Source organism: Lasiosphaeria miniovina (assembly GCF_030549165.1).
Source record: "Lasiosphaeria miniovina strain SMH2392-1A chromosome Unknown B0T26scaffold_4, whole genome shotgun sequence".
Taxonomy (NCBI): domain Eukaryota; kingdom Fungi; phylum Ascomycota; class Sordariomycetes; order Sordariales; family Lasiosphaeriaceae; genus Lasiosphaeria; species Lasiosphaeria miniovina.
The window spans coordinates 3581294-3606436 of NW_026848223.1; the positions used below are offsets into that span (position 1 = coordinate 3581294).

General features: G+C 53.9%; 7 protein-coding genes across 7 annotated transcripts; 2 read left to right on the top strand and 5 right to left on the bottom strand.

The window, feature by feature from the left end:
- The first annotated feature begins 219 nt into the window (after positions 1–219).
- Positions 220–2918, top strand: B0T26DRAFT_710902 (uncharacterized protein). The gene is made up of 7 exons (XM_060442008.1): positions 220–917; positions 976–986; positions 1041–1196; positions 1252–1636; positions 1698–1782; positions 1860–1898; positions 1967–2918. Exons 1-7 carry the CDS (start codon positions 652–654, stop codon positions 2837–2839), a joined length of 1815 nt encoding a protein of 604 aa, XP_060296602.1. The 5' UTR covers positions 220–651; the 3' UTR covers positions 2840–2918.
- A 150-nt stretch (positions 2919–3068) lies between these two features.
- On the bottom strand, positions 3069–3671 carry B0T26DRAFT_646167 (uncharacterized protein; the record flags this gene model as incomplete). The annotated part of the gene is made up of 1 exon (XM_060437788.1): positions 3069–3671. The coding sequence occupies one exon, from the start codon at positions 3669–3671 to the stop codon at positions 3069–3071; it is 603 nt and encodes a 200-aa protein (XP_060296603.1).
- A 2720-nt stretch (positions 3672–6391) lies between these two features.
- B0T26DRAFT_676068 (uncharacterized protein) lies at positions 6392–6931 on the bottom strand (the record flags this gene model as incomplete). The annotated part of the gene is made up of 1 exon (XM_060439929.1): positions 6392–6931. One exon carries the CDS (start codon positions 6929–6931, stop codon positions 6392–6394), a length of 540 nt encoding a protein of 179 aa, XP_060296604.1.
- A 2540-nt stretch (positions 6932–9471) lies between these two features.
- On the bottom strand, positions 9472–10153 carry B0T26DRAFT_710913 (uncharacterized protein). The gene has a single exon (XM_060442009.1). It carries the CDS (start codon positions 9948–9950, stop codon positions 9729–9731), a length of 222 nt encoding a protein of 73 aa, XP_060296605.1. The 5' UTR covers positions 9951–10153; the 3' UTR covers positions 9472–9728.
- Positions 10154–12864: 2711 nt separating this feature from the next.
- On the bottom strand, positions 12865–18483 carry B0T26DRAFT_646716 (ankyrin repeat-containing domain protein; the record flags this gene model as incomplete). The annotated part of the gene is made up of 7 exons (XM_060437838.1): positions 12865–13496; positions 13662–14180; positions 14372–14853; positions 14916–15420; positions 15510–16770; positions 16843–17149; positions 17219–18483. The coding sequence occupies 7 exons, from the start codon at positions 18481–18483 to the stop codon at positions 12865–12867; spliced, it is 4971 nt and encodes a 1656-aa protein (XP_060296606.1).
- Positions 18484–19122: 639 nt separating this feature from the next.
- B0T26DRAFT_751831 (uncharacterized protein) lies at positions 19123–19803 on the bottom strand (the record flags this gene model as incomplete). Its single annotated transcript, XM_060445437.1, has 2 exons — positions 19123–19273; positions 19382–19803. The coding sequence occupies 2 exons, from the start codon at positions 19801–19803 to the stop codon at positions 19123–19125; spliced, it is 573 nt and encodes a 190-aa protein (XP_060296607.1).
- Positions 19804–23421: 3618 nt separating this feature from the next.
- B0T26DRAFT_829792 (uncharacterized protein) lies at positions 23422–25115 on the top strand. Its single transcript, XM_060447458.1, has 4 exons — positions 23422–24073; positions 24126–24178; positions 24235–24641; positions 24720–25115. Exons 1-4 carry the CDS (start codon positions 23914–23916, stop codon positions 24955–24957), a joined length of 858 nt encoding a protein of 285 aa, XP_060296608.1. The 5' UTR covers positions 23422–23913; the 3' UTR covers positions 24958–25115.
- Positions 25116–25143: the final 28 nt, after the last annotated feature.

Sequence of the window (25143 nt, forward strand, 5' to 3'; positions counted from 1 at the left end):
CCGGATATGCGGAACAGCCAGGGTAGGCGGCGATATATTCGATACCCCTGTACAAATATTCGGCGAACATGATGCACTAAAACTTAGCGAGATGAGGACTGCTGTTGCGGGCACCATAGGGGGCGAAGCTGGCAGCAAAACGTAAAGAGAAAATACCCGCTGTAGCTTAGCGCCAGCCTGCTAAGTTATAGTATTCATCTCACTAATTTTTAGCGTTTACCTCACTAGAATTTCTGTCGATTTCAGCGTATCATATTCGCCAAATATTCGTACAGGGGTGTCGAATATATCGCCGCCCACCCTAGTCCGAACAGCTACCTGATTAGCGCCGAAACAGGAGGTGGCACAGCCACGCAACATGCAGCCGACAGGCAGACAGGAGCCGACACCGCAGCAACTGCAACCCAGCAAGCAATATCAGTTATGGGTCCCAGGGGCGGGGGGCAAGGCCATCTACCGGCAGATGCGGAGAACGCGGAACGAGTCGGCGGGGTAGCTCGCCCGCGGCCGGTTCTGCGTTTCCGCGGTCGTGAGACTAAATCACTAGTCTCGGCTGAGGCTTATAAGACTTTTGTTTGAACCCCAACGTTGGTTGCTGCCTCAGTTGATGTTAATTGGCGTCTTCCGGTAGTGTAAAACTGGAACTCGACCATGTCGTTCGCAGACGAGGCAAACTCGGCCGTGCCCACACTGCCGAGCACCCACTCGGGAATCCCCACATTCCTCCTTGAGAAGGCGCAAAAGGCCAAAGAGGGCATATTCGAGACCAGGACCAAGCCCGCAAACGAGAGACAGCGCCTGCCCGTCGTGCCGCTGGGCATCGAGCGCGATGAGTTCACCAAGGCGCTGGCCGAGCTGCGGGGCCAGCTGGGCGCCGAGCACGTCGAGATCAACGACAAGCCGCTCAAGGACGGATGGTGAGTGGTGTTGGGCTATGTGATGGCTCGAATAGGGGGCTGAGCTGACGATGTTTAGGTACATGGAGCGTGGGTACCGCGGTGTAAACACGCCCCTATTTTCGCGTCTCTGACCGTCTGCAGATCCCAATACGCACGACATGATGACTATTCTCGACGAGGAGGAACTGGTTGCGTCGGCCGTGGTGTATCCCGGCAGCACCGAAGAGGTGCAGCAGGTCGTGCTCTGGGCCAACAAGTACCGGATCCCAATCTTTCCCATCTCCATGGGACGGAACCGTAGGGAGCCGAAACTTATTTTCCAGCACAGAACTCCTGGCTGACACGCGGGCAGTGGGATACGGTGGGGCGGCGCCGCGGGTGCGCGGCTCGGTGACGGTCGATCTCGGGCGGCGCATGAACCAGATCCTCGACCTCAACCCGGAGGACTACACGTGCCTCGTGGAGCCAGGCGTGTCATTCTACGCCCTGTACGAGGCCATTCAGGCCAAGGGCTACGCGCACATGTGGATCGACACGCCGGATATTGGCGGCGGCTCGGTGCTCGGCAACACCATCGACAGGGGCGTCGGGTACACGCCCTACGGCGACCACTGGGCGTGCCACGCGGGGCTCGAGGTCGTGCTGCCGACGGGCGACGTCATCCGCACCGGCATGGGCGCGCTGCCGGGAAGCAACACGTGGCAGACGTTTCCGTACGGCTTCGGCCCGTACTCGGAGTAGGTTGCCGCCCCCAGAAGGAACTTGGCTGCTGAGTGCTGACGTGGGACTCGCCAACAGCGGCATCTTCTCGCAGTCCAACTACGGCATCGTCACCAAGATGGGCATGACCCTGATGCCGAACCCGGGCGGATACGAAAGCTTTGTGAGGCTCTGATCCCCCTCACGCCTAGCCGATGCTGGATCTCGGGAGCGTGCAGCTGACAATGCCCGCACGCGCAGATGTACACATTTCCCAAGGAAGAGGACCTAGGCCCGCTGGTAAGCCACACCTCCCCAGATCAGCAGCAGCGGCACTCTCTGAACCTAACGCAAACACGCAACAACAGATGGAAATCATCCGACCGCTGCGCATCAGCAACATCCTCGAGAACGTCGCCCAAGTGCGGCACGTCATTCAAGCGCTCGCGGCGCTCGGCCAGCCCCGCTCAAAATTCTTCACCGGCTCGGGCCCGATCCCGGCCGAGGTGGTCCACGCAGCGGCCACCACCGCAACGGCCGTGGGCGACTACACGTGGGCATACTACGGCATGGCGTACGGGCCGGCGCACATCCGCGCGCACAAGCTGGCGCTGGTGGACGCTGAGTTCAAGCGGATCCCGGGGGCGCGGCGCGTGGACCCGGCGACGCTGCCGGCCGACGAGTACTTTTGGGCGCGGGACCGCGTCGCGGCCGGGGTCCCCGACATTCACGAGCTGCGCTGGGTCAACTGGACGCCCAACGGCGCACACGTGGCCTTCTCGCCCGTCAGCCCGATCCGCGCGGCCGACGCGACCGCGCTGTTCGCGCTCGGCAAGCGCGCGCACGACCGCTACGGGATTGACTTCTTCCCGGCCTTCTGTGTCGGGCTGCGCGAGATGCATCTGATTGTCGAGATTGTGTTTGACCGCGACGACGGCGCGGCGCGGCGGGCCGCGCTGGATTGTCTGCGGGACATGATTGACGAGGCGGCGGCGCTGGGGTACGGCGAGTACCGCACGCACCTGGTGCTCATGGACCAGGTTGCGAGCACGTACAGCTGGAACGACGGCGCACTGATGAAGTTCAACGAGCGCCTCAAGGACGCGCTCGACCCCAACGGCATCCTCGCGCCGGGCCGCTGCGGCATCTGGCCCAAGAGGTACCGCGGCCGCGGCTGGGAGATGACGCGCGAGAGCGGGCATGTGTCTGAGGGTAGCGGTGTTGAGCCGGCGGGACTGTGAGGTGAGTTGGCGTCGTTGGACGTGGCTCCATGTCTCAGGTGCATGTAGTTTGAGACAGCTGCATTCAATAATAAGAAGTACCTAGTTCCCAACGGTTGCTGTGCCCCTCATTCGGACGAACGTGTGAATCAAAACATTAGTCAGCTTTTATCTTGCGTAAAAAGGGGAATTACAAATCTATCCCCCCTATCACCTCCGGGACAGTCACCACAGCAACAGCAGCGCCGCCCTACAACCTCGCAAGCGACCTCTGCAAGTTCCCGCGCGCAGCGTCCTCATACAGCGCGCGAAACAGCTCCGAGTGGAAAATGCGCTCCCTGCCCAGAAACCGGCGCAGGACGTCGGCGCGGCCCTTGCGCCACGCCTCGTCATGAACCCACGCATACTCCTTGCGCACAGCCGCCTCGTACGCATCAAACACTTGCGCCTCAGCACCGAGGATGCTCAGATCCATGTCCAGGAACAACGCGGCGTCCGCTCGCGCGCCGTCATCCCCCTCCAACGCGGCGGGCACGACATGCGACGCCGTGGCCTCGATCATGGCGGCGATCTTGGCGACGCGGTCTGAGCTAACGTGCGGGAGCTCGCTTAGGCGCGCTACGGCCAGCGCGGCGCTCGCCACCTCGTTGGCAGGCCCCGCGGCGCGCGCGTCGTACACGGCGTCGTGAAACCAGATGGCCGCCTCGACGGCGTCGGCGTCGGCGGCCGCCGCGCGATGTGTCGCGAGCAGTCCCAGCAGTGCGTCGACGTGGCTCAGCCCGTGGTAGAAGCGGTCGGGCGCGCGGTACATGCGTGTCAGCTCGGCGCGGAGCGCGTCGTTGAGTAGTGTCATTTTCGGGGTGCACTTCCAAAGTCGGAAATGGTTGTGGAGGGGTGGTGTTGATAGTGTGTTAATTTAGGCCCTTGATTTAATTGCCCAGGGGTCATCGGCTAATCCTTGGTACCCCGCCAGGCCCGTGACAAGAAGAACCATAGCGGAGAACAGCAAGCAGTCCAACGCAGTCATGCAGTTGCAACCCCATGAAATCCATCGAATTTAATGTGCCCGTTTCCAACAAAAGGCTTGGTCATCTATCCAAGAAAAGGTACTCGCTCCAGCGTTTCTTTCTGTCAGAGACAGAGCGCAGAGAGAGAGCGCGAGGCTGGCATGTATCTGTTGAAGATGGCATGCAATCCGGTAACGGCTGGCAACAAAGTTGGATTGCTTGGTGTTAGATTTAGTCAGTTGCACGGTTGGGTAGGTTCAATGGTGTGTATTCTTGTGTGTTCCTTCAATTCCTGGCTCTCGCCCGTTCTTCTAGAAGTCTCTGTTGTGGCGCACCAGCCCCCCCCCTGAGGTGGATCGGCGCCACGACCGGGGTCGACTACGTGACTTGGCATGTGGCTAATCTGACACTTGGTCTGTCTGCTTGTGACGAAGCGGGCTGTGGCTGTTGGTGGTGGCGACGCCGGTTTTTCTGTTCTGCCTTAGTTAGAGGACTCACAACGGAACGAGCTGGCGATGTCATCCTAGCTTTAAACGCTAAGCTTAGGGTGGGGATTGTTGTTCTGAATAGGACCGCCGCGATTGCCTAGGCAGCTAGATTCCTTGTGGGCCCAGATACGACGAGTTCAGTATTGTTGCCCTCCTACGCTCATGCCTTCTGCGTGTAGGTGTTCTGACTGACGAGAAGATGTAGCAATTGAGACCGGGTACGGCGCGGACCGAGCTGATCCCGTTGTCCCAATCTGGAGGCAAGGGAGAGAATCTTGTTTGACGATAGTCAGCAACCAAAAGTAACAACTGCCTGCAATGGCACTGCTCCGCCAGAGATTCACAGCAGATGTTGGGAGAGACGCCATAGTCGTAGCAGTTCTTAGAGAAAGAGGCCCTCGCAGACTCTGGACTTGCCCGGGTCCTGTCTGTGACGGCTCGCATAGGAAGTCAAAGATTGAATACACTAACGAATGTGAATTTAAAGCTAAGGAAGGAAAAGAGGAAGCTATTGCAGGGACCGCGCAGGGCGCGGGGTGTTGGTGCAGGGCACGTGGTGGGCGTGCGCATGGACCACACTCTAAATACAACGCAGCCAATAGAGTCAATCCCTGGCACGTGCGCACCGTGACACTGTCGAGCCTGGAGTCCACTCTCTGAGTCATCACGCCGAGCCTCAAGGCTAGGATTCTCAGGGACGAGAGTTGCGTCAGCAAGCGAACTAGATAAGGTGGCCGTGAAGGCAGGTAGGGCAGCGTCAGGATGAGGTGCTCCTTGAGCAAGGGCGGCGAGGTAGCCGGCAACAGCGATGGCCGAGATGGAGAACTTCATTTTGGCTTGGTTGTTGAGTTGCTGAGTTGAAAGAGCAGTAATTGCTGAGAGGCAAGTCACAAGTTAAGATGTGCTTATTGGTACTATTAGGTGCTGGATTCTGGGAGTAGCTAGATTTTATTCTTCGAGGAGAATTGGGATTCCATTTGTACTTGTTGAGAGCGTGGGTTTACACAGTAGGCAAATGTACATACAATACAACCGTAATCCCGCATACATACACGCACTTAACTGTGTACAAACTTGGCTATTCCAGCGTGTTGGCCAACAGCCAGCCTAGCACTGTAATTTACATCAAATTTGACGATTTTTCCAGGGAGGCAGGAGCAATACGCGTGCATTGATTCAACACGAAAGGTTCTCAGATCCGGCTGACTACAACTGGCGCATCACATGCCGGCCGCTCCGATCCGTTCAGCGGAGACCCCAGCACAAAGTCAATTAAGGCCGAGGGACCTTTCTCGCGGATAAAAGTCGGATTGGCCCAGCTAGCATAGGAGGACTTGTGAGTTGGGGAGACTCGCATTATTTCTTTATTTCTTTCCATTATTTTGTATTTTTGATTGAATTTTAACTTTATTTTTTTTTTACATTTGCTAGGGTAGTAATTCTGTCGATGCCCGCAATATTACGAGTTCTGGTGGCGGGGACTTGTTGCCCTCATCAGTCAAGTAGACGGTTTCCTAGGTCCTGGATGCCCCAAACTCTGAAACAAATATAGGCTCCTCCTAGCGTGTTAGCTCTTTGTGTTGCACTGAGTCCTCATACCCCATCGTCGTTTATAGCTCTTTGTGCTCTAGCTTAGCCCCCCAGCCTTCTATGCGAGGCACGGCGATGTATGAAAGGTGATGAATTGCTTAGGGAAGCTAAAATCTATCGGCCCACAGGCGGGAAATCTATTTGGCATGGATAGGGTAGATCCGGAGGGGCCATTTGGTAGACCCGGCTAGGCCAGGTTTGGCCTGTGCCCAGCACACCTTCTCTCTCGACGCCGTCCATCGCCATTGCCATTCTCTGCCTTAAATTTGTGGCCGCCGTGGGCAAGGTCTAGCTGCAGGGGTTGATTGCACCATTACAATAATTCGGGAACACAGGGTTTTGAGGACGAAACCTTTTTGTGGAAGACAAGCTGCGCAGTGACAAGCTAAACTCTGCACCCCACGAGGTTGCCCGCACGCAAAATTTGCGGCAATGCATACAATTTGGTTCACCCAAAATGAGTACCCAAAATGAGTGATACGATACTTCTACCCATCAAGATCCCCAGTGTCCATCACTATTGGGTAGTAATCAAGGTATATCGCGGGATCCACAGGCGCCTGTCCCTTTCCTTCCGCAATTGCCTTGCTAATATCGCAACGTTTCCAGCCGTCCTGCTGAATTAGGCTGGCTAGAACTTTTAAGGCTTTCCCGTGTCTCTTCGGCTCGAACGAATGCCCCTGCATCATTGTCGTGAAGCGGGCTAGTGCCTCGCGTTCAACCTCGCGCGCCTCCGTCTTGACTGATTCTTTGTATTCATCAGTCCGTTTGACAGCTTTGATCTTTTCTCTCCACTCGGCCTTGGAGCAGTTCTTGTCTAGGTTCCACAAGTCGTAGCCGCACTTGATGTGCTCCCTCTTGATGGCGGCGAGGTCCAGCACGTCGGCGTACTTGTCGGCCCCGGACGTGATGATGTGCTGCAGGGCCGGGATGACGGCGTGCATGTCCGCAGGCATCACAGCGGGCAGGTCGCGGAGGTCCTTGTACACGGTCTCGCGCAGCTCGGACCACTTCACGTCCTCGAGCATGTCCTACGTCGACATGTGGAATAGGCTCTCTGGGTCGCCGTGCTCGTCGATCGCGTTCATCGTGTCGTCAAAGTTGAGCCCCATGTAGTTGCAGGCCCTGGAGATGGCCAGCGTCGTCTGGATTTCCTTTTCTTTGACATCCTCCGGCGGCGATGACAAGTACTCGCGCCACCTTGAGGCCTCGCGTGCGATGAAGTAGCGAGTTTGATCCCAATATCGGGTCCACCCCGGAAGCCGCTCGAACCAGGCGGGATCTGATAATTCAGGGTGGGCGACGAATCAAAATATTCGCTTATTCGTCAACGGATAATTCCGATCCGGAATATCGCGGATATTGACGAATATTCGTAGCTGACTAAGCACAACCTGCCACCCAACAAGTGTTTGGCTGCCCAACGCAACCCAACCACCAAAACTTCACCAATTCATCAATTCCTTTAATCCACAAAGATGTCTTTCATTTCTGAGGGTTCTTCAATATCCAGAGATACAGGCCGAGGCTCAAGCTCTGTTATAGAGCATACTCGGCTACCACAAGACGACGAGCCAGCGCGAAAAGGCAAAAACCGCATGTATTATTGCAAATATTGCGAATCATGGGGTGCTCAAAACACAACCAACTTCCGGAACCACCTCAAATCCAAGCATGGAATCACAACTACCAACCAATCGAGGAACGTCGATGATCTCAGCAATACTGTATTGCAATCTCTATACGAGAAAGCAATGGTGACCAACCAGACCTCTGAGTTAGACGCTCAAATTATGAAACGAGTGTTAAATAAAGAGGTTATCACACAAGCGGTTGCTTCACTTATTGTTGTTGAGAGCCTTTCTTTCCGGATTGTTGAAAGTCCATACTTTCACACCGTTTGCAAAGCCCTCAATCCAGCTGTATCAAACGAAGTCATCGCATCACACTCGACAATCAGAGAGCATATCAAAAAATCTTGGATTTCGAATAAGGACATCGTTCGGAAGAAGCTTCAATCATCCCTTTCAACAATCCACCTCTCTCTTGATGTCTGGACTTCCCCAAATCAGAAACTGTTCCTTGCAGTTTGTGCTCATTTCGTTAATCTTGAATCGGAAACCCTTCAGAAAGCACTTATCGGCCTCCCATCTATTTTGTCACACCATGCAATAACACAACACGAAGCTCTTCTCTGCGTTTTGAAGGATTATAATATCTTTTCAAAAATCGGGGCAATCATCGGCGACAATGCTTTTACCAACGATAAGCTTTGTAAAGCCCTCGAAACAACTCTCAGCGAAATGGCAATCCCTTGGTCATCATCAGATAATCGAATCCGATGTAATGGCCATATCATCAACCTTGCTGTTCAAGCATTTCTGTTTCAAGATATTGATGAAGAGAATGAAGAGATGAATGTGAAGGAGGTGAAGATCTCCTTTGATCTGAGTCCCCTGATCAAACTTCATAATATCGTCAAACATATCCGAGGATCCCCTACTCGAATTAGCCAGTTTATTCAGCTTGCTGGCCGAATGATCCCTTTGGATAATTCTACCAGGTGGAACAGTTGGTATTTAATGATTCAAGTTGCCCTTGAAAAAGAAGCTGCACTTGATTCGTATATCAAACTCTGGTATGAATCTCTCCAAAAGGATTACCTTTCTCCAGATGATTGGGAGAATCTTCGATTAATATCAACTTTCCTACATCCATTCTTTCGAGCAACAAAAGCAACAGAAGGAGATCATGCAACAATCGACCGAGTTTTATTCACTATGGATATCCTGATTCAGCATTTCAAAAAAAGCCTTTCAGTATATCAGTCAAATCCTTTCTTATCTTCTCGGATTGAGAAAAGCTGGGCAATATTCGACAAATATTATCTGAAGACGGAGGAGTCTTCATTTTACGCAGCAGCAGTGATTTTTCACCCATCACGACGAACCTTATATCTCAAGCAAAACTGGGATAAAAAATGGATACGGCCAGCAATCAACTCTGTCAGAGAACTCTGGGAGAAGCATAAGGATCAATTAGCAAATACTTCTCCAACGTTACCATCAATGCAAATTGATGATCTTGATGAATTCGACATTCTTGCTCAAAATCTTGATGTTATTCCACGGCAACACGTCAAGGATGAGTTTGAAGAGTATATCTCAGAAGCAGTAATTTCGATCGAAACATCAGCATTATCCTGGTGGTTGAATGGACAACAACGACGACGCTGGCCAAGATTATCTCAATTGGCGATCAATGTTTTATCAATTCCTGCAATGAGTGCTGAGCCAGAGCGAGTGTTTTCTGGGGGTCGTCGTACAATATCTTGGGAAAGGATGCAACTGGGTGAAGATACTATTGAGTTTCTTGAGTGTTTGAAGCATTGGATAAGGTCAGGCCTTGTAAATAGTAGCTTGGAGGAGGTGGAGGAGGAGGATCTGGATGACTAAGCAGATTGTGGTGGTTCGGACCCACACTGACGAATATTCGTTGATCTGTCAGCAAATAATTGACGAATATTGAAAATTGATTTGTCAGCCAACGAATCGATTGTCGCCCACCCATTCTGATTCTTCCTTGGAGATGTGGAGTTCGTCGCAGACCATGTCCGTCCATAGGCGGTACCGGATGGCAAACCCGTACCGCCGTAGCATGACGAGGCGATCCACCACCGCAGTGTTGACCTTGTCGCAAGGAAGCCGGAGTTCTCGGTTACCTCGGATTTCTTCTAGGAAAGCATGAACGGTTTCCAGCAGATCTTGTCTCTCCTGCTTATCCCCACCCCGTTCTCGAGGGCTGCTTTGAGGCAGGTCTTGTAGACTACATTGTCATACAATGGCTCACGAGAGGCGATGCTCCTTTAATTGCGTTGCGTAGAGTCTGATCTGCGTAGAACAAGCCCTCCTTTAGCCGTTGCTCGTCGTACATCGTGTGAGAGGCGGGCGGGGATGGGACCGTGGGTACCTCCACCGCCAGCCAGAACTCGCCCTCAAGGAGCTCCCTTGTTCTAGCGCGTCTTCGCCTGACTGGGGTGGTGTCCATCCTGTATCTTTTTGGTTTTGTTTGCTGGTCAAGAATATGAGTCCTGGTGGGAAGCCTGTATGTGGAAATGAAGGGGAAGAAGATGAAATTCTAGATTATAAGGGAAGGGGAGGTAGGCTCGTGCACTGTGGATTTTTAGATTGGCTAGGATATAAAATGTGTGACAAATATTTTGCAACAGACTTTTGTGATTTTATTGGAAAGTCTAGACCTAAAATAATTTGCTCCATGGGGAGAAATCTGTTCGGCATGGTGGGCTGATAGACTACAAATATCGGGGCCAAGTTAAACTTTTATTTAGCTGAACCTTTCGAGCACAAAAAAATGTAGCGAAACACGCTATCGAGGTTTTGCTGAGAAGGAAGCAAATTTAAAAGAGGTTCAAGGTTGACTGGAACCTAAGTAAGAATCAAGATTTGCCCGGGACATGACAATTCTCTCTCTCGCTGGAAGCCCTATATAATTAATTAAATCTGTCGCCCACTTTTGTGCCACTTTTGAGCCACATACCTGCATATCCCTCCAAACACTGCATATCCCTTCGTTCGTGACTTTCAGCCCTGATCCCTTTTTCCGGCCTCCCAGACTTCCGAATGCCCTCTTTTTCTCCTTTGCTACGGCTGAGTCCCTTACGTAGCACGACTGAACAGACTGTTGAACCAGGTTTCCTTTGTCCTTTTCTTGGAAGCATAAAAGGCCTTCTTTCCTGTATTATTAGATGGCAGGGGGACAGACAATTCAAGACCCTTCAAGCCACTGTCAACTTTGATCACGGGCCAGAAAATCTAAAACCTTCCTACATCCAACGATACCCGCACACACACCACAAAACACCCTTCTCCCAACGAATGCTCCATTCTCAAGACAGCTAAAGATTCAATTGCACCACCGCATCGACGTACTCGAGCGAGTTAGCATAGCCCATAATGACAATATTCGCCCCCTGGCCCTTCTACCCACCTAGCCGCCGAATGAACGCCGGGTTAAACATCTGCACGACATCGCGCAGGCCCATATGCACACCGTCGGCGCCGCCGCCCAGCACGGGGGGTAGGTACCTGGCGGGGACGCTGGCCTTGATCATGTTCTCGTCGGGGTGATGACGCCCTGCCCTGCAACACCGTGAAGCGCGGCGGCTTAGGCGGCAGCTGGGCGACCTGGGTGTCCAGCGCCGCGAGCACTTCCTGGGCCGTCTGATTGCTGGCTCAGATGCTCTGCACGCCGTTGGGGCCGGGCCACAGAAAGCTGTTGGCGGCGATTACGGGGCCGGCCTGGCACCGATCGTCGTCGTCTTCTACGACGACACGCGCGCTCGTGGCCCAGATGCTGGTAAGTGTGGCGTTGAGGCCGAGGGCCTTGGGCGCGAGGCAGCTGCGACTGGATGGTCGAGGCAGGGTAGGCGTGCGCGGGCTGTCGAACGAGTAGAGGTGGTTGAAGTCGAGCGGCTGAGCGACACACCACGGCATGCTGATGTCGTTGCGGACCGAGTCCAGCCCCGGGACTCTGTCCGTGACCTCCATTAGCGTGGTCCGATTGTCGTCGCCCAGCGGCGAGTCGTAGTTGAACCGTACGTGCCGCTGTCGTAGGTGCCGAGGAGCGCGACCTGGCGAAGCACTTTAGGTCTGAGCTGCGCGGCGTTCCCATCCATGGGATGGATGGCGGGAAGTTGGTGGTTCCGATGGCGATGATGCTGCGCACGCGCCGGCGAAGATCTTGCCCTCGCCATCTGTCGACAGCTGGGTTTCGCTGGGCTCGTTGATGCCGGGAGGGACAGTGACTCGGACCTGCACCTTGCCCTTGCTGTTTCTGATCTGCCAGACCTGGCCGTTGCGGCCAAAGTAGGCGCAGCGGTCGCCTGCTACCACGGACGTAGCAGGGTTGCCACCCATGGCATACATGGGAGTTCGGAACGTCTCTTCCAACGTGTTTGGGTCGAGACCGACGGCCTAGCCGTTCGTCGCAGCATATACGTAGGCTCCATCAGCGGTCAGTGCCAAACGCACATCCTCTTTCCCAACCCCTGCAAGGTTAGCGTTGTGCAGCTTGGTGCCCGAAGCCTCATCTATGCTGAAGACTTGACTGAGACACGCGGCGAAGACTTGACTGCGACACGCGAAGACGATTCCGGCACCGCCCGGCACCGACGTGACGTTTTTGCCGGCGCCTGCCAGGTTGTTGTCGGTGGGCCGCTTGTACACAAGTGTTGTTGGGTCCAGGGCGACGCAGTAACCGTTGTTGCACATGAGCAACGTTGGAGGGTCGGAGTGTGCCACGGCCATGCGCGTCTCGTGGGGGTCCCAGTTGTCCCAGGGGTTGGCCACGACAATCTCGCTAGTGGAGCTGAGGTAGAAGACCTTGCCGTTGCAGCCGACGTAGATGTTGGATCCGTGGCAAGCAACGTCGACAGTATAGCCACCAGCTGCTTGGCCAGTCAAGGGCGTGCTCCAAACCACCTGCAATGATTCGGGATTGAGGCCGAACACGGTGCTGTTGGCTCCAGCCACGACAAGCGAGCCATCTGCCACAACAGCGAGGCGCACTTCCTGGCCTCCGGCATCAGTGCCGAGAGGACTGGTGGCTTGGAGCGTACCAGAGGTGGCGTCATAGCGGTACACGGTGCCAGCGCACCCAGCGATGACGCCGTGGCTGGTGACAATCGAGTTGACGAGGCCTTTGGAGTCACCGCACGACTAATTCTAGCCGTGGTTCATGATGATTCCAGGTGGGTTGCTCATTGTGGGCGTTGGACAGCTGCCTTATGGTAGTCGAAAAACAGAAATTGGATGGTGTTTTGAAGGCGGAAGTGCACTAGAAAGAGAAACTCAATGGATATCCAATATCACAACCTTTCAACCCTGACTTCACAACCTCGACAGGCGGCAGACTGCCTCATTGGATAGCCAAGCGCACCAAGTCACTGCCTCCAGGTGACCTTGAAGTCCTTCCACTGCTTGCCGTCCTGGTTGAATGTGCCCTCCCAGTTAATCTTCCCACCCACGCGCTCCAGATAGACAACGACACCCCAGCGGCCCTTCCGCACGGCTGCCTCGCGCACGCTGCCAAACCTGCCTCCCAAGACATTCAGATCAACTCTCATGTCCTCGACGAGCCAACGCAAGGCACCGAGGTTCCCGCTCTTGGCCGCCATCTGCAGGGCGCTGCCGTACTTCCCCCCAAGCGCGTGCACGTCGGCCCCTGCGGCCGCAAGCGCCTTCAGGGCACTCAGGCTGCCTGCGCCGGCCGACCACCCGCTGCGCACCGTCTCTAGCTTTGCAGCGGCCTGGAGCGGTGTTCCGTACTTGCCCGCTACGACGTTGGGGTCCGCTCCAGCAGCTAGCAGAGCCTCGATGGCAGGCACATTGTGCGCATAGGCTGCGGCGTGCAGGGCTGTGCCGTATGGCCCATCCGTGACAGCGAGCGGATCTGCACCCGCAGAGAGCAAAGGGGCTACCATGTCCGGGCAGTATCGCGCAGCAGCTTGCAGGGCGGTATAAAGCTCTCCGCCTTGGAGGTTAGGATTTGCGCCTGCCTTGAGGAGGAAGGTGGCTTGAGTCAAAGAACGAACTCCCAGGCATGCGACGAGAGGCGGCGGGTGCGTGGGAGCCTTGAGATCTGAGTCAAAATTTGGTTCTGCGTTGGCCACTATAGGCGGGTTGACTTCAGCGCCGCGCTGGAGTAGGAGCTCAGTAATGAGTCGGCGGTTGTTAATACCAGCAGCATCGTAAATATGCGAGCTGCAGAGAGCGGCTGTGAGTGGACAGCCGTGGCAACCACCACTGTAGGCTGGGTTGGCGCCCTGGTCGACGAGCCAGCCGACAATATCACGGACAGCCCAGTGAGCCGCAGATTGAAGAGCCGCATCTAAAAACCGCTCCCGTTGCGAGTTAGTCATGGGCTCCTCCAAGAGCCGAGCAAGAATCTTTTCGCCGCCCCAGACTGCTTGCTGGAAGACATAGCCTTCACCAAGCCCGATTTCAGCACCGTAACTGAGAAGTAGTTCAACGAGTTGCAAGTTCCCAGTCGTTCTAACCGCAGCGCTGAGAGCCGTCACATGTTTCTGCACCACTAAATTTGGATCGGCGCCGTGCTCGAGGAGAAACTCGGCTGTGCGGATGTCGCTCTTTCTGCAGGCTCCCACTAGCGCGCTTGCTACACTGTTGGGAGCGTAGTTGATGTGTGCGCCTACGTCGAGGAGGAATTTTATGGTGTCTTTCAGGCCTTGGAGAGATGCTTGCTATTTTTCATTATACAACCCGTTAGAAATGCTTTGCTCAGTTCAAACAATGTCTCCAAGGAGAACGGGTACCAACTTACCAGAATTGGTGATTGATACGATGTGTGGCAATTGACGTCCATCCCGTCAGCAACCATTTGCTTGAGGTCCTCAATCGAGTTGGCCTCGATCTGCTCAATGAGATAACTCGCATCGCGGTTGTTGTCGAACACGGCACCCTGTTCGATGAGAATGGCGTACGCTTCCCTGTTCTTTCCCCAGCGGTTCATGGCCCGGGCCGGAGATACTGCCCTAATATCAGCTCCGCTATCCAGCAGAAGTGGAATTAGATCGTTTTTGTGCCCTGAAACCGCTCGTTGGAGGCTGCTGCAATATGGCCGCGAGTCGTCAATAAGCGCTCCTTTCTGGAGCACATGGCGAACCATAGACTTGTCTGCTGACTGGACGGCATAATGTATCACGAAACCGTCATCGCCAGCTGGACCGTTTATTTCGGCGCCGAGTTCGATAAGCAAATCGACCATGTCTTTCCTGCCCTCTTTAGCGGCGCCCTGGAGAGCCGTGCATCCCTCCCGCGCGGCCACCAGGTTGAGATTTGCGCCGTGCTTGACCAAGAACCGAAGAACGCTCTCATTCTTGTCCCCTTCAGATGTCGCTGCCCAGTACACACTGAAGGGAGGTTAGTTTGGAAATGCGTTTCAAATCGTGCGCTGGTCACGGGCGATACATACGCTAACCCGTTGCCGCCGTCAACGTCGGCCCCTTTTTGAAGGAGGAGCTCAGCCAACTCCAAGTTGCCCTCGCCTCCCCTCAGAGCCCGATAGATACTCGCCGTGAAAGGCGTTTCGTGCTTTGTTTTGCGGTTGGGGTCGGCGCCTCTCAGCAGGAGCTCTTTGGCAACTTGCGTCATCCGTTGCTCGACTGCCTCGAAGAGTACTGAACCATCCTCGTTGACTGTATCGATATAGGTGCCCCTTTGAAGAAGCAACAATGCTGCCTTCTCGCACCGTTTGCGTACGGCAACATGGAGTGCAGAACCAATGTTTTTATCCCAGGCATTGAGATTTGGATTTCGCTCCAGGAGTCGCTCAAGGAAAAAGGGCTTGTCATCATGAAGCTCAATGGCAGTTAGAAACGCCTCATCGCCGAAGTCTGCGTTGCGGTCAAGCAGGACCTTGGCCATATCATGCTCGCCCGTCCAAATTGCTGCGTGAAAACAGTTCTCGTACAAGTCCCCTGTGAATAGCCTGCGAGTTAGTTCACGTGTGGAGCATCCCGAGCCAACCTTAACCAGTCAGCCAATTCCAATGGGGTTTAGCACATACCTCGAATACTCGGATCTGCCCCAGCGTCGAGAACGACGCGAAAGATCGCCATGTCCCTGCTTTCAACTGCCGCCTCAAGACAGGTCACTCCGCGGTGGCCACCCCAAACATTGACATTAGCGCCCGCTCGGATCAGTATTCTTGCGATCTGGCTGTGTCCCTTGTTGGCAGCAGCGCTGATTGGGTACCCAAATTCGCCCAACGGTCCAAATTTGTTCACTTCGGCTCCCTTACGCAGCAGCAACTGGACCAGCGGTACCGAGCCGCTGGTGGCGGCTGCGTATAGTGCTGTTCCTTCCGACGTCCCAAGAGCGTTGATATCAGCTCCAGCTGCTAGGAGAGTAACGGCCATTTTCGTGTCTCCAGCAAGTGCAGCTTGATAAAGCGATGAGCCGTGTTGCCTAGAGCCGAGGTTGAGGTCGGCACCGCGCTTGATCAAAAGCGCAACCATATCGTAGTTTTCCTTAGATGCTGCTGCGATGAGAGCCGTGTTGTATGTTCCACCCTGGGCGTTCAATTGGGCCCCCGCGTCAAGCAACTGCTTGACAACCTTGACGGAGCCTCCAAGCGCCGCTACTTGTAGCACGTTTCCAAACTCCGTGTTTGCCAAGTTCGGGTCTGCTCCGTGCAAAAGTAGACATTCGACAACGTCTGAGTATCCTTGATAGGCTGCGGCACCCAGTGCAGACCCTAGGTTTCCTTCAACAGTGCATACATCTGCACCTTGCTCAATGAGCCACTCAACCAGTTCAACATCGCCGAGATACGCCGCCCAGTATAATGGTTGGGGAAGGTTGTGGGCACTGCGGCGCATCTCCCGATGGAATGCGCTCCCATATAAATTCTTCTCAACGCCGGTGTCCGGAATGGAGACATTGAGCCAATTCACGTAGGCTTCGCCGCTGGTTGGGTCCAGTAGCTTTTCGGCCAACCCGCGTAGATCCGATAACTCCATCTTTTTGGCACCAGCGACCGCATTTCGCCAATGAGGAATCCACTGCCGTGCTGCGTACTCCAGAAGGGGCCACGAGTCGAATTCCAGCTTCGTCGCCACCTCTCCCGAATTGTAGCTCAGGAGGTACAAGAGGCATGATCTTGCAATGAACAAACTTGCTAGTCGCTCCGAGGTGTGGTATGCGGCAAGAGCCCCTCTTCCTAGCCTCGGTGAGAGTATGTACTCTTTAACAGAGAAATGGGCCAGGGAAACCACAACAAAATTCTTATCGACATATGTCGGCAGAGAGACTGCCCGATGTCCGAGCTCGACGCTGAGCTTCTCCGCAAGCCAGTCATTGGTGAATGTCGGAACGAACTGGACCGTGGACTGTGTTACTAAAGAGCCACATAACTCGAGGATCATGTTTTCGTCAAAGAGTCGTGAGAGATCTGGGTCGAAAACTTCTTCTTCCGGACTCACAACGGCTGCTTCGGCCAGCTCGCGTAGTTGCAGAGGTCTTGTCGAGAAAGCTAGCCAGTGCAGGGCTGACTGCACAAAAGGGTGGTGGAGGCTGGGCACGGTTTGTAGGATTCTATCGTAGGTTTGGTCTAACGTCTCGGGCATTCGCTTCAACTCGGCGTGTACCATGGCGGGAGTCAGGCACTTCTTCATCGTGTCCAGCTGGCACACTGCCCAACGAAACCTGCGCTGCTGTTAGAACTATCGAGGCTAGAAATGTTGCAAACCTGCAGTTCCATATCAAAACACTTACATTCCGTGAGAACCGCCAACGATGGCGTTCGAAATGTCGTTCTGCACCGCTGGTTTCCACTTGGACAGTCGGGGGTCCCGAGCGATGGAGTTATTAACGTGAATCCTGACATCAGCGTCTATGGAGGAGTTTTGGATACAAACTGTGTGCGTGGCCGACGGCTTGAGAACAGCTTCAATATCAGGCTCCCTTCTACTAGTGATCCACAGACTTAGGTTATCGGGAAGCGAATCCTGGAAGAACGTCTCAAGAAAAGCTGGCCGTTCTTCCTTGGGGCATTCATCCAAGGCGTCAACAAAGACGAAAGTTCGCTTGGTCCGCGAGATTTCAGTCATGAGACCGAAAAGCTCATCCAAGCCCGGCTCTGTGAGACCGTTGCACTTCGCAAAGAGTGCCTCGGCCGCTTCCGGAATGTCGCTGTGAGCCGAGATGAGCTGGTAGATGAGCGACTTCGTCAAGTCTGCGACGCTTTGCTTCTTGGCGTCTGAGAAGTCAAAGTAGAAGTAAACAACGCGGCTATTGGACTTTTGAGAGGCGACTTCTTGGATGATGTTGTCAACGACAGTAGAGCACAGGATGGTTTTGCCGGCGCCAGGAATACCATGGAGCCAAAGCGACTTCCCCGGATTCTGCTTCCAGTCGGCAAACTCTTTGACATCAAAGATCCACTGAGACGTATTTTGTTCATGACGGCTCCGCGACAGCTTGTGGTTTTGTTCGGGGTCGCTGGTCTTGAACCACGAGAGGATGGCTGCCCGTTTGGTATGGGTCGTCAGGTCGTCGAGTTTCTGAGACTGCTGCCCGAGAACGCGGGCATGGTAGGCAGCCAAAGCTAGCTGCAGCGTTGCCTTGAGCTTTCCGATCTCGGTGAGTTTCCGCTCGATGAGGCTGGATTCGAAGGGCCACCGGAGCTTTGTCTTGAGGCCTGGTTTGGCGAGAGGTTGGAGCTTCTGGTCCAGCTCTTTGAGTGTGGTTTCGCACGATCGTAGCGCAGCCAGGCATGCTGCCGAAGCTGGGCGTTTCTGGTTGTTTCCCCCATCCTCAATCGACAGGCTGTCGAGTGCGGACGGGTCGTTGTTGGACGACGGGACGATGTCGCGGAGCTCTTCGAGGGTTGCTTCGAGACTCTCAACGTCGGCGATGAGGCGGGCGATGTCGTCGTCGGCGTCTTTGATGGCGTGGCGGATGCGATAGCAGGCGAGCACGATCGACTGCGAAACCTGCACTACAGCAATGATGCTAGCTGCCAAGCTTAGGGGGTCCATTGTCAGTAATTCGTAAGACACTAACTATTATCGGCGTGCCAAACTGTGAGGTTTCGGAAGGGAGCGATATATGCTCGTGAAGATTTGGCGGCCATTGGGGGTTTTGTTTTGGGCGGGCAGGCTTCAAGAGAGCGTCTGGTGTCGCACGCGTTGGGCTTCGACATCAATGCGATGGTGGTATTGGCAAATCATATTGGCTCGGTTTTCCGAATACTTGCGTCTGTTCGTCAGCCGCACTGATCGGAGCATGGATTTGCTTTGGAAGGGAGAGCTTGACTGGCTGACGGCGAGTGCCAAAGGACGAGGAAATGTTACGCGCAGCCTGATCCAATTCGACCAATGTGACCAAAGGCGGATTGACCCACTAGATTGAGGAACTTGCGCCGGAAGTGCTATCGTACCCTAGGAAGCAAGCACGACCAGGAACCCTGGTGTCTGGATTTGCTTGTGGGTACAGTATTCTAGGGTTAGATATGGTAAATCTTAGAACGTATAGATAACCCTATTCTAATTAATCACTCGTTGATCTGATTCCTTGGCGCGGTTACAACAATGCCCGCTTCCCAGAACAATTATTGGGGGAACTGAAATCCATATCATCCACCAGCCTAACACACCCCAGCATTGACCAAACCTTACCTAACTCTTTGTCTCTAGCGCTTCAGGATACATGACCTGCACCACGCCATTGGCGGCGACAGCGTCCTTTGACGCGCACGTCATGCCGTCCTCGGGCGGTTCCGGGCAAGCCAGCGACACTTCGGCCAGGCCAATGACAAAAGACGACGTCCTGGTTGTTTTCGATCAAAAATGTCAGTGCACGCTGTGATTTTGCCGCTGAAACAGTGCATCGGCCGAAAAACAAGAAGAGGAAGAAAAACAGAGAATAAGCAATTACCCAGGCGGGTTCCCCAGCTCGGCGTCATTGGCCGGACACAACCAGGTCTGGTTGATGGTGACAAAGGCGGTGTCGATGCTGAAGAAGACGAGCACTTTCAGATTCGGGTGCGCCGGCGTGCCCTCGATGCTGGCCCGGTAGTTGAACGACACCTCGCAGCTGAGCGCCTCCTCGCCCACCGCCGCCCCCGTCGAATTGTTCTCCGCCAGCGTCATCCACGCCGTCCCCGGCGTGTACGTCTCCGCGCTGTACGTCACCGTCAGGTTGCGCACTGTCCAGTTCGGTATCGGGCATGCGGCGGCGCTGGACGCTGTCGACGGCGTGCGCGGGGCGAGTGCCGGAGAGGCGGGGGTGGGCGTTGCGGATGAGATTGAGAGGAGGGGGAGTAGAAGAAGGAGGGGGGTGGAGATGGGCATCATCATGGTAGGCACTGTACTGTGAATCTTGGGTGGTCGTGGCACTCGTGGGAATTGGTCCGTTTGGGAAAGTCGTGATAAGTCTAGCCTAGACGGAGAGGATCGATCAGCGAGCCATCCGTCGTGAAAAGAATGCTTTTCAACCCGACTTGTAATCGTCAGAGCATGGTCGCACTCACGCTTACGAGAGAGAGCTCGCACTTGGCATGCATGTGAAAGATGATGATAAATTTGCAGGGTAAATTGGCCCTTCAGCCACCATATAATTTCTCGAACGGTCTGGCCCATCGGTTGTCAGGTTTGGTGCACAAGGTCTGACCCGGCCTGCAGGTGTATATGGCCTCGAGGAGAACTTGCATGTAGGCTATATTACAGAGTCTGGTGCGCCTGGACCCCGCCCGCGTTGAGAACACGGGTAGGAGAGATAAGCCGCTGAGCGGAACGCCGACTCGGCTCATCCTGGGATGGGTATATAGATACCTTAGTATCTGTCGTGGTTGTTAGCAATGAACCTTAGGCATACCGCATCGTAGATCTCTCAAACTCATTCCTCTGTGCACATGCGATATATAGATTAAAGTTGGTCACGAGAAAAAAGCCAATACCCGGCGGAAGCACGAAGCACAAGTCTAATAATTACGGAAGGTTCTCGGATCCGGCTATAACTGGCTTACCATATGCCGGCCGCTCCGCTCCATGTACCTGAACGTTGAACGGCCCGGAGCCGTCAAGGTTCGGCATAACCATAGATTTACCGATGACACGTACACCGAGAAGACTCACGCCGTACCGGTGCGCCCTAGGCGTAGAACGATAATAATTACCTTACTGTATAAGCTACCGCGAAGAAGCCCTGTACGTAAGAAGCTCGTCGGCGACGTTAAAAACGTAGCCGATATCGAAATCGACGATATTGTAAGCTAGGAGGACCTGATAGCCCTCATGTTGAATAAACCATATTTCATGAATTACGTGTCCTCAGAGAAGACCTCTGTGTATACAGGTAGGAAGGTAGAATTTTAAAGTAACGTAAAGTTATTTAGTAATGATCAAGAAAGCTAAGGTCAGTAGGTCTGCTATGAATCATGTGAGAAATTGCGAACTCAATACCATGTCTGAATTAGAGGACTTTGGGGGGAGGGAAATTTTGTAATATGGGAAACTATCTATGCCAATGAAAACATATGATAGGCTTGGCGCTTCATGTGTTGTGTTTAGAAGGCCATCCACTTCCATGTTAAATTGGACTTTTCCGTCCGACCACAGAGAGACCCCTTCCCCCGGTGTGATGTTCGGGTTGTGTAAGTGCCGCCAGAATGAGTGCAAAAAATCGTAAAAGGACTTGGGGAGTGTCTAGAATCAGTGTCGTGCTGACTCATCGAGCAGTCCATCTTCTCGAGTCCAGCTAGTTTTATGCGCCGCAGAAAATGTCGACGTGGCCAGGGATTGGGGTGATTGGTTGTTCTTCGAGATAAATTAAGGATTGTTCCCGTTTGGTCTGAGTTTGAGCGTGAAACCTTTGGCGCGTGTCAGATCACGCGCCTCTCTGTTCTCCACGTTTTCTGATCTCAGTTGAGCTGTTCATGTCGCATATCTTTCCCGTTGTCGGCGCAGGTAGGACAGATAAGACAGATGACTTGAACGCCTCAACAAGATCCTTGGTAACTCTGTGTATATCTGATCCCAGCTCTTTACAAGGGAAAGAGACTGAGCCGGAATCTCGTTTTCGACGAGAAATTCATAATCGGAAACCTTCGATGTTCTCAAACCCCAGGTGCGTACCAGGTGCTGCGCTTTCCACATTCGCTGGTTGCCATGATCCCAATGTGGTCTGAGTGTGTCGATTTTCAAAGTATAAATTCCCTGGTATCCTCTGGCCAGATGTTTAGAAGCAACGTCCAATGCACCGAGGTAAGAACTAGTAACCGATAAAAAGGGGCTGTTTTCTCGGCACCTCTAATTGAAGTGCTTGAGAGTGAAAATCATGAAGTTGAGAGGGTTGATCTTGCGGGTGCCGTACCCCCTGGCTTTTAATCCCCGGCGCCACGGAGCCGATTTCACCATCCAAGCACCAACGTCAGGACGGTCTGCTTGGTACTGCCTGTTATGGTGCCAGCGTACCACTTTCATTTCTTGGACGGGCACCTCCGTAGAAGACTTATCGACAGTGATGTCAGATGACCCACCCTCACTCTGCTCCTGTGCCTCTGATTCCTGGTCTTGGATTTCTTGGGGGACCATGTCTGCCTGTGCGTCGTGTTATGGGATGTCCTCATTTGACTGGGGCTGTGCTATTTTTATGAGATGGGAAGGTGCACCTGATAGAGGTTAAGAACCCGTTGAGAAGATGCCACCACAAGGGTCCCGGAGTGATGATCTTCTCATTTCTATTAGCAAGTGAACAGGCTAAGAATAATAGACAGACATCAAATATACGCACCTATTTCTGAAGCGGAAGATGTAATGATGGATGCTTACTCGAGCCGCTGCGAGATTCCAGTGGCGTATTAGAGAGTGGCGCTGTGGCCAATTGACCCTTGAGTACCGCTATGTCGAGACTGGATGGATTAGATGAGTGGAAATGAGTGTAGGGAAAGAATGGCGAGGGCTTACTTGAGGCGCGCCTTCGGTGTTATGATGCTACCTAGGTAGCCACGAGCCGTGATATTGAGTAATGATCAAATTTGTGATGAGGTGTTAAGGAGAGTCTGTGTGTAGTATCCTTCCTCAAATTGATATGGTGGCGAGAGACGTTCTTGAGGGTGAGAGCTAGAAGAATGAGATGATGTTGGAAGGTGGTAAGAGGGAAGAAGAAAGAATTTTCGGAAGGTTAATCGTATGCCGCCGTGCGGCCGTTTTCATGAGGGTCGCTCCTTCTGTACGAGTTTCCGGTGGCTCCGATGCTCAAGAACGGCGACTTGCTGCTTTGGATACTTGTGCTAGGAGAACGAGAGGGCCAGGTGGGTGGATTTCGAAGTGGAAGTAGGGTACTGATGAGAGCACATGGCCATGTGAGATAGCTAGGGCCATGTGAGATAGCTAGGTGGGCAGGTGCGAGCTGTGACGAACGACTCGCAAAAATCCAGGGAATTGTGAAGATCAGGCCATCAGGGTTTCCCGCCGGCAGGCGAGACCGTTCTTTCAGGCCGTAAAGTTGTCACTTCAGGTGTGAGATTCTAAACACTGTCGCAGATTTTGACCGACCCAGTGCTTCCTATTTCATACACTACGGTAGCAGTCGCTACCTGCTGGATGTAGTAGGTACGTGATGAACCGTCAGCAACTAGCTAGAGTAGGATGTTCAAAGGTGCAATTTTTTATTTCGGGAAACTATTTTTACTTTATTTATTTTCAGTGGTTTCCTATCATCAAATGGTCAAATATGGATGAGAGAAGAGCTGTTTGCCAAAATACGAGCGAGTCGCACCTCCCTTCCTTGACCACAGCGTCTGACGCAATTTATTTTATTTCTTAACAAGGTGTGATCTTTGGTCGTTTTCATTTCGTCAGTTGACCTTCCAACCTTACCCAGACAGCAGGCGCGACGGGGCGGGTCCTCGGCGGTCCGAGAGCTGTCGCCTAGGCCGCCTCAACCCCACAAAGTTGGGGAGGGCGGGCAGATCGCGAACTGGATCTTGAGACGCGTTTGATCATCTGGGGTCCCCACCACGGATCCCGGAAACGATCTCTGGCCTGCGCCAATTCGCTGCCTTTTAACCTTGAAACTACTAGCGCAAGGGTTGCAATGCGCCGAACTCGCAGCGCCGCCTGCACCCGTCTTTGATCGTGCGACTCTTTTGTTCTTCTGCAACCTCGCTTTCGCTTCTAATAATAAGGAGGGCCGGGCGAGTCCACCCGGCGACCCCTGCATGAAGAGTTGGGACGACTTCCCGAAAGCACCATCGCAGGAAGAAAGTCTTGGCAAAAAAGTGGCAAGGGTACTGGAGAAAGCGACTTCGAACCATAAAGCCAAGCCCTCGTCTGCTTCCCTCTCCGTCGTGGCGAGTTTGGTTTCTGTTCGATTTCACCGCCGTCGCTCTCTTTGATCTTTTCTCGTTTACTAATTACGCTCGTTTTTGGACGGCTGGCCCATCTAATTTTAATTCTTCTCTCAAAATGGTTTCCTCCAGCCTCTTCTCGGCTGCCCTGTTCTCTGCGTTGGCGGCAGCGCAGAAATGCAACCTGCAGTTCGATGGCCGTCTTCCTAAAGACCTCGTCGCTGCCGACCTGGATGTGACGAACGACTTCTTTGACCCGAACAACGTCCTCGGGAAAGGTATGACATCGGTTATTGAAAGCCTGATGCACCGCCGACTAACATGCGACAGGGCTCAAGGTCAGCCAGGTCTCGCGCATCCTGCCCGCCGGCGCGGGCGGTTTGGTAAGACAGGCCTTTGTGCCCAGCCCCGCAAGATCCCACTGACAACTCCGCACTAGTTTGACGAGGGCGTCGAGGCCCAGCCCGTCGAGGTGCTGATCAGCGACGCGTCCATCTTCAACGACCAGGTCGGCTTCCGGCGGTCCGAGCTGCTACCCGCTAGTAACGACGGGTCGGACCCCAGCACGCAGGGCGTCAAGACTGTGCACTTCAGCGTCAAGAAGGACAACGTGCGGCTGCTGAACCTCACGCACGAGTACCAGCTGTTCTTCCTCGAGAGCCAGGACTTCAGCACGAACCAGGTCGTCTTGAAGACGGGCACCATCCTCGGCCAGAACACGCCCGACCCGGACACGCTGCAGCTGTTTGGCAACGTCAACGACAACCCGCCGCAGCTGCTCTTCAGCACCAAGTTTCTGCCCGACACGTTTAACAACTTTGCCCTGACGCTCGACTTTGACAAGCTGTACGCACCCCATGCAACGATCTCAAGTTCAAAACTGCTGTGATGCGAACACACGCTAACTTGGTAATGCCACAACAGAACCACGCAAGTTTTCTTCTCGACGGGCCTGGACCCGCTCAAGCAGGTCACGGACGTGCTCAAGAACGACGTCAGCGGGCAGGGGCAGTTCCACTTTGGCGTGCTCAAGAAGGGCCTCAATGGCGTCGGAGACATAACTAAGAACGGCGAGCAGGAGGCGGGAATCAATGAGGGCATAGCCTATGGCGGCATCTTTGAGGAGGACAGCGCCGACGGCTGCATCAGCCTGTCCCCGTAAGTGCCCGTGGGAGTTTCGTCATTTCCCCCTTTCTTCTCTGTCCCGTCGCTGAACCCAGAACACCCACCATTTGAACTGGTAAACTTTTGTATTGTACATGCCAAAGTGTGCGCGTATCTAACTGGACCTGACACGCCTAATGCGATATAATCTCTCCCCCACCCTGCACATGATGTCCGCGTCCTC

Bases quoted from the DNA above. Each gene is read 5' to 3' on its own strand.
- B0T26DRAFT_710902 (XM_060442008.1), top strand. From the start codon at position 652: ATGTCGTTCGCAGACGAGGCAAACTCGGCCGTGCCCACACTGCCGAGC. The intron at 1,197-1,251 runs GTAGGGAGCCGA...ACACGCGGGCAG, and splicing joins CATCTCCATGGGACGGAACC to TGGGATACGGTGGGGCGGCG. The intron at 1,637-1,697 runs GTAGGTTGCCGC...ACTCGCCAACAG, and splicing joins GGCTTCGGCCCGTACTCGGA to CGGCATCTTCTCGCAGTCCA.
- B0T26DRAFT_710913 (XM_060442009.1), bottom strand. From the start codon at position 9,950: ATGGACACCACCCCAGTCAGGCGAAGACGCGCTAGAACAAGGGAGCTC.
- B0T26DRAFT_829792 (XM_060447458.1), top strand. From the start codon at position 23,914: ATGGTTTCCTCCAGCCTCTTCTCGGCTGCCCTGTTCTCTGCGTTGGCG. The intron at 24,179-24,234 runs GTAAGACAGGCC...ACTCCGCACTAG, and splicing joins CCGCCGGCGCGGGCGGTTTG to TTTGACGAGGGCGTCGAGGC. The intron at 24,642-24,719 runs GTACGCACCCCA...ATGCCACAACAG, and splicing joins ACGCTCGACTTTGACAAGCT to AACCACGCAAGTTTTCTTCT.